Genomic DNA, 8,291 nt, shown 5'->3' with positions numbered 1-8,291 from the left:
ACCGCTGCAGCAAAGGAAACTGCAGCTGCCATGCTGCAAGTCTCAGTTGCACTGACTACTGCAAGTGTGAAGGGCTGAGGTCCGCTGCTGCAACCCATTCACAATACATACAAATAAAGAGCAAGAAGATGATGAGACTGAAGGGAATGAGGAAAGAAATGATGAAGATGGTGAAGGCTATTGTGTGGGAATGTGTGGTTGTTGTTAAATATATGTGTGTGTGCGTTTGCATACTATATATAGTTATTTTACAGTATGCGTGTGTGTGCGCATGCTGTTTGCGGCTCTTGTATATAGTTATTGTATGTGTCTGTGTGCATGCTGTATAAAGTTGTCTTTTGCTCTATATAGTTCTTGTGGGTTTGTGTATGTGCATGCTGTATATAGTTATTTTGCATGTAGTATATCATATGGATATATATACATATATATGTAGATATATATATATATATATGGATATATATATATATATATATACATACATATATACATATACCCATATATATATATACATACATATATATACACACACATATACACACACATATATATACACATATACACACACACATATATATATACACACATATACACACACACATATATATATATACACATATACACACACACATATATATATATACACATATACACACACACATATATATATACACACACATATATATATATATATATACACATATACACACACACATATATATATATACACATATACACACACACACATATATATATACACATATACACACACATATATATATATATACACACACATATATATATATATATATACACATATACACACACACATATATATATATACACATACACACACACACATATATATATATACACACATATACACACACACACATATATATACACACATATACACACACACACATATATATATATATACACACACATATATATACACACACATATATATATATACACACATATACACACACACACATATATATATATACACACACACATATATATATACACACATACACACACACACACATATATATATATATACATATATACATACTCCGCCTCTTAAAGGAGACACACCTTTCTTATAACGCAAAGTTAAAAATGTTGCTCTTCTGTACATGCAAGTCACTTCGGGGCTGTGATCAGTTCACACTGAGTGGTATAGGCAACATTTCAAAAATAATGTGAACAGCCAAATACAAAAATCTTATCTGAGCAAAAACTCTGAATTGAGCATCAAGGCCTGCTGTGCGAATGCAGCCCAACAGTGTTAACTAGTGAAGTGACAACGAAGCTTCGTGAACCATTTGCTTTATTTTTTGACCCCACTAGATGGCGCTCTTGGCTTAAAAAAAGGCTCTTGCAATAGTAATTGAGTGTGTTTTCAGCCCTTTGTTGGACAAAGACCGCCATCTAGTGGGCTCAGAAAATAAAGAAAATGGTTCATGAAGCTTCGTTGCCACTTCACTACTGTTAACTTATGCAGCAGCTCTCAATGAGGAAAACAAGTAATGTTAATGTTGCAGTATGCTGAATTTGTAAATAGTTAGCTACAATATCTTTATGAGTTCATATATTTTAGATGTTGATGATGTCTTGTTTTCCTAGTGTTTTATTTTCGGTAACACTTTACAATAACCATCTAAGTGATATTTATAGATGGTTTATAAACCAATTATTATTAACCATTTACAAAATTCTATACATATTTAATCTTTAAGTGGTTTCAAGCAATTTCTTAAAGGTATAAGAATAATTTTGAAATCATTTACATACTTAATATGGTGTTAAAAATGTTATGAGTGTAAAGCTATTAATAAACTAATAATTATGTTTGTTTATGGTAAAGTAATCTATTTGGCATTTATAAATTATAGTTCAACCATATTCCATTTTCTATTCACCATTCCAAATGGCCTATATATGGTTTATAAATGATGATTAAACATTAATAAACTATCTATTTACCATCTATAAATGATGGTTATTGTAAAGTGTTACCTTATTTTCTTCCCAACAGGTAAACTACAAGTTAAGAGCTAAAAAATAAAGAAAATAAGAGAACTGTTGTGGGCAGCCATATGCAAAATAAACACCAACTCTGTTTGTATTTTAATCAAACATTTCAAAAGGCAACTTCTCTCGGTTTTTTTTATTTTACTACAACAATTGCTTACACTGTAAAGAACAGAACTTTGAGTTTAAATAAGTAATTTGTTGCTTGTGATTGCACAGCTGACAAGACACTGCATGAATGCTGAGGTCACTTAGAGAGAGCAGCCATCTTCTTTGCTCTGCGAGCTGCTCCAGACTTTCTCTTCCCTTTCGGCTTCAAGAGCGGACCATGGCGTACATTTGCCCCCCCTCTCTTGGCACCGGGCCGATGACTTGAGGGTTGAAACACAGAAAGACACACAGACAGAGAAGAACAAATTGAAAACTTGGAAATGTTGAATCTTATTGACACAGTGCGGGACTTCGAATTCGGTGTTTCCATCGACGAATTTCGTTGAGCATTTTGAAGATGGAAACGTCCCTAATTGAAATTTTCTTCAATTCTCGCTTCAGAATTCACCTATGGTTAAGCCCCGCCCCCTCCACTCACTCGGACAAACTGTCAACTTTCGGTGACGGGCGCTATGGCAACTGTGACAGTCGGAGAAATTTCACAGGAGGCAATTAATCATTTTTGGAGACAGAAAGATGAAATATCATCTCGAAGTCACCAAAAGGGCCTTCATTAACAGGTTAGAGGTTTCCACTAGTCTTTTCACCCCACTGACACCGCTCATTCTGGTGCTTGTTGTAAACAAACAGAGATCGCTAAGTGAACACCTCCTGCAGCAGCAGCACATACACACTGTACTGCTACAGAGCTAACTGTTAGCCTGCTAGCACATACACAGTGTACTGCTACAGAGCTAACTGTTAGCCTGTTAGCACATACACAGTGTACTGCTACAGAGCTAACTGTTAGCACATACACAGTGTACTGCTACAGAGCTAACTGTTAGCACATACACAGTGTACTGCTACAGAGCTAACTGTTAGCCTGTTAGCACATACACAGTGTACTGCTACAGAGCTAACTGTTAGCCTGTTAGCACATACACAGTGTACTGCTACAGAGCTAACTGTTAGCACATACACAGTGTACTGCTACAGAGCTAACTGTTAGCCTGTTAGCACATACACACTGTACTGCTACAGAGCTAACTGTTAGCCTGTTAGCACATACACACTGTACTGCTACAGAGCTAACTGTTAGCCTGTTAGCACATACACAGTGTACTACTACAGAGCTAACTGTTAGCCTGTTAGCACATACACAGTGTACTGCTTCAGAGCTAACTGTAGCTAACTGCCGCTAACGAGGTCGGCCGGCTTGTTAACCAGCCGGCCGACCTCGTTAGCGCTCGTTAAGACGGAGTCGCTGGATTTGTCTCCAGTCATTAATGAGGAGATGTTGTGTCAGAGTTGCATGTACCCCATGCACACCGTTTGACCATTTTAAACTTAAAATCTCAAGAAAAAACACATAAAAACGACTGAAAACGGACTAACTCCAATGCATTTCAATGGATGTGGAAGCAGAGAATGTCCGAGTGTATTGAGTTAGCTCTGCGCACTGTGATTGGCTCATCGCGTTTGGGGGCGGGGCTTAGCCATAGGTGGATTGGATTTGACTTGATTGGAAACAGTTTAAGACTGAGCCCACGACAGGGACAGCTGTGTAGACCAAGGTTATTATAGTTAACGAAAACTAACGAAATAACGAAAACTAGAATTGAAAAAACATTTTCGTTAACTGAAATAAAAATAAAAACTAGAGTTTTTAAAAAAACAATAACTAACTGAAACTGTATTGTGAGGTTACAAAACTAACTAAAATTATAGTGAAAATGTCCTTAGTTTTGGTTTTTGTCAATTTTTTTCATTCATAATTCAGTGTTTCTATTTGAACATGCAACACATGGTAAATATGTTTACTGAGACTGGGATGTTTACACTAGAACCAAAATTCAAAACACCCAGAACTGTAAGAGTTAATAACCTTATTGGGGCTGAGATGATAAACCAAAGGAAATAAAGGCAAAATTTATTATGACCTCTTTGAATCTCGCACCCAACACATAGCCCATTACAAAAAAACCTAAAACTAACACTAAAACTAATAAAAACTAAACTAAAACTAAGCATTTTCAAAAAATAAAAACTAAACTAAAACTAGAAAACTCACTCTAAAAACTAACTAAAACTAACTGAATTTGAAAACAAAAATTCACAACGAAACTAATGAAAAATCCAAAACTATTATAACCTTGGTGTAGACTCACCTGCTGGTCCTGTGTCTGTCTTTAAAAGGACAGACTTTTCGTTTGTGCTCTGAGCTGCCACAGTTGAAGCAGCCCACCTTTCCTTCACCATGTCCACACGGGTGGTCTGGGAGGGCACAGCGCCCACAGGACTGGCAGTGTCTCCAGGCTGACGGGGGGAAATAAGCACAGACAAAAGCTAAAGCAGGGATGTGAGGACGTTAGCTAGCCTTGACAAGTACTAACCGTGTATCCACTACTGTTTATTGTTTATTGTTTATTGTTAAAAAGATCCCCATTAGCTGTCACCAAAAGTGGGAGGAGCTAGTCTTCCTGGGGTCCACAAGACAAAACAAAAATCATTTAACAATTAAACATTGTAGACTTTATTATATAAGCAGTGGTGGAATGTAACTGAGTACATTTACTCAAGTACTGTACTTAAGTACAATTTTGAGATATTTGTACTTTACTTGAGTATTTCCATTTTATGTTACTTTATACTTCTACTTCACTACATTTTGAGGCAAATATTGTACTTTTTACTCCGCTATATTTAGCTGACAGCTTTAGTTACTTTTAGATTTAACATAAAAACATAATTAATATGAAATGTTTGCTAACATGTCTTAAATTGAACATCATAAGAGTATATTAAGTTGTTAAAATGAGCCCTACCTTGAGAAAATTAAAGCGGTCCGTACATAAATGCATCAAAAATAATAACCCAACAATATATTTTTAGAATATATGAAACAATCTGAGTGGGTCCATTCTGCATAATGAGTACTTTTACTTTTGATACTTTAAGTACATTTTGGTGCTGATACTTCTGTACTTTTACTTCAGTAAGTTTTGAATGCAGGACTTTTACTTGTAGTGGAGTAATTTCACAGTGTTGTATCAGTACTTTTACTTAAGTAAGGGATCTGAATACTTTTTCCACCACTGACTTATATACGTCATCAGAAAACATTCTGAACAAGTTATTACATTCATATCTATTACATTAATTCTCACTTTCAAATATATATATACATACATGGTTTCACGCATTTCTCACACACTGAGCAGTGCTTCCATGCTCTGCCATCCTGGAGACACAAAGAGAGAAAGAGAAGTTGTGACATTTGCCTTTATCAGAGTTAATGTATCATATGTAGGTGTGGTTTTATACCTTGGATGGGCAGACATTGCATTTAGCACAGTGCTTGTTGAGGGCCACGACGAATCTTTGACACACAGAGCAATATCTAACAGAAGTAAGAGAAGAACATGAGCTTACAACACACTCAAAATGGTCCTTACAACTCGGTATCCAACCCCAATACTTTGACTACCATCTGGAATGTGTCCCTACTACGCAGAATCAAATAAAAGTTATTGTAGTTTCCTTCTTTTATAACAACATTTTAACACTGCTGTCTAGCGAGAGCTACAGAAAAAAAGAATACATTCCTCAAAGTAAGGTATGGCGTTTTTATTGCAATTGAAACTAACAGTATTACTGACAGTTGTGTAAATTATCCAATGTTATCCTGGGAAACAAACAGGGCTCTCTGGATGGACTGTGTAATAGTGACACTATTTCTACATTGTCTCAAACATAGCTATAGGATTTAAAAAAAAAATGTTAAAAAATTGTTATCATTTATCAGTAGACGGAGTTTATTTACTATCTTTATTCAACGGTTCAATATTAATAATAAATCATAATAATCAAATGAATAATTGTACTGTTGGACAACATCCGCCAGCACGCCGTCGTTTACCAAGTTTATTAATAGTGTTGTGAGTTTTGAATCCGTGCATGCGCCATGTGACGCACCTACAGGACGCACGCGCTTCGTCGTTGTTCGCCAAAACACAGTGTTGCCAAGTCAGCGACTTTGTCCCTAGATTTAGCGACTTTTCAGACCCCCCCCTAGCGACTATTTTTTTTAAAAGCAACTAGCGACAAATCTCGCGACTTTTTCTGGTTTTACTGGAGACTAGGGATGGGTACCGAATTCGGTACTTTTATAGGTACCGACCGAATTCCGTCGCTACTACCGAGTACCAATTCATGTAAAATCAAACGGTACCATGTTTCGGTACCTAAACGGCGTTAACTTTAAACTGATTATTGATTTCAACCTGTTTTCATTTAACGTCTTTGATTAACAAGCGTGCTGACGATCGCACTATTTTTTTTAATTTTTTTTATTTACCTCCTCGTCTGGTCCTGTCTGCTCACTGCGGCCACTAGCTGCTGCCCTCTTCCACCCCGGCGCAGAGACGAACAGCCGGCTCTAGACCTGCTAGCCGCCAGCTGCTATCTCTCCAATGTCTCTACCCGGGCTTGGCCTTCGTCTGCCTCCAGATTGGACCTTCCTTACTCCGTTTGCTCTCTCCATTCTTCTGTAGACCAGTCATTAACAGCTAGCAGCTAGCTGCTGCATCTCTGGTCCTCCGCTAATACTCCGCTCTTCAACTCAGGAATATTACCTGCCACTTTACTCCAAACTGCCTCGCTGAAATTAAATCCCTCGGACTCCTGCCTCATCCTCGATATGTGCACAGAGCAGCCCGACTCAACTTTGTTTATTCCAACCATGCTATGCCCACAATACTGTCTGACCGGTGCCGCGCCGCACAGCTACGACGTCATCACAACAAATCACACGTGCACTTGCAACCTTTTTTTTTTTTTCTCTGTGCGCTTGCCACCTGAGAGCGCTCCTCTGCATTCTTTGATAACACTGCAACCTTCATGTTACAAAATGCACGTTCACTCAACAATAAAGCACTGCTCATCCTGGATTTTATATTGTTTTGATATATTTTTTAAAGTTTATATTTTGAGAAATAAATATGTTGAATTGAAAAAATTCGATTTTATTATTAAACAAATTAACATTTATTACCACATAAACAAACGCAAAAGTACCGAAAATTGGTACCGTTGAGTACCGGTACCGATTCCCAGGTACCGGGTATCGGTACCGTATCGGTTCAAATGTGAAAGGTACCCATCCCTACTGGAGACTTTAGGGGGCCTGAAGTTTTGAGAGCACACCCAAACGATTTGGACCCAAGAAGAAGAGTTCAAGTGAGAATGAAGAAAATGTGGGAAAGCATCACATTTTGAGTACAAACACAGTTTTGAGCTCAAGTACAGGGAATCTGAGTGTAAAATGAGACATTTTGAGTGCAAGAGGTTTGAGAGAGAGCAGTAAAACAATCTGAACACAAAATCAACTAATCCTGCTCTCAAACTAAAGATCCTGCTCTTGAATAAAGATAGTAAATAAACTCCAAACCAGTCGACATAATCAGTGATACAGATTTATCAGTCATGAGATTATATATATAAGACGATGTGTGGGTCATTAGTGTGTTGATACCTGTAGCCCTCGTCTTTGGGCAGCACGACGTCTTTTGGTGAAATGTTAGTGAAGAGTCTGACTGGAGATTGCTTCCTGCCGGTCTTCCCATGTTTATACAGAGGATGGTTGTCATAGTCCACCTGGAAACAAACCAAATATTTACTTTATTCTTAATAGTCCACAAGGAAACGTGCGCCAAGGATAGTGTTACCTTTAAAAAAAGTTTAGCCCAAACTTTGTTACTTTATTGCCCAATAACAGAATGTCACTACTAGACTTAGGATCTTGGATCCTCTACACCACCACATATCTCATTATACTACTACTCCCCCTACCAGTGGTGGAATGTAAGTAAGTACATTTACACAAGTACTGTACTTAAGTACAATTTTGAGATATTTGTACTTTACTTGAGTATTTCCATTTTATGTTACTTTATACTTCTACTTCACTACATTTTGAGGCAAATATTGTACTTTTTACTCCACTATATTTAGCTGACAGCTTTTCAGTTCAAGATTTAACATAAAAACATAATTAATATGAAATGTTTGCTAACATGTTAACATGTTTTAAATCGAAC

The 8,291-nt window shown here is 37.1% G+C and overlaps 1 protein-coding gene across 1 annotated transcript in view; it reads right to left on the bottom strand.

The window, feature by feature from the left end:
- Positions 1-2,158: 2,158 nt before the first annotated feature.
- zcchc4 (zinc finger, CCHC domain containing 4) overlaps positions 2,159-8,291 on the bottom strand; it is a 33,098-nt gene continuing 26,965 nt past the window's right edge. Inside the window, exons 9-13 of the mRNA XM_059354211.1 lie at positions 7,727-7,848; positions 5,518-5,593; positions 5,383-5,434; positions 4,362-4,509; positions 2,159-2,411 (exon numbers count right to left, since the gene is read on the bottom strand). Coding sequence (XP_059210194.1) covers positions 2,288-2,411; positions 4,362-4,509; positions 5,383-5,434; positions 5,518-5,593; positions 7,727-7,848 — 522 coding nt within the window. The 3' untranslated portion in view covers positions 2,159-2,287. The remainder of the gene's footprint in view (positions 2,412-4,361; positions 4,510-5,382; positions 5,435-5,517; positions 5,594-7,726; positions 7,849-8,291) is intronic.

This window comes from Centropristis striata, chromosome 17 (genome assembly GCF_030273125.1).
Source record: "Centropristis striata isolate RG_2023a ecotype Rhode Island chromosome 17, C.striata_1.0, whole genome shotgun sequence".
Lineage (NCBI taxonomy): Eukaryota > Metazoa > Chordata > Actinopteri > Perciformes > Serranidae > Centropristis > Centropristis striata.
This window is presented reverse-complemented; position numbering and strand designations above follow the sequence as displayed.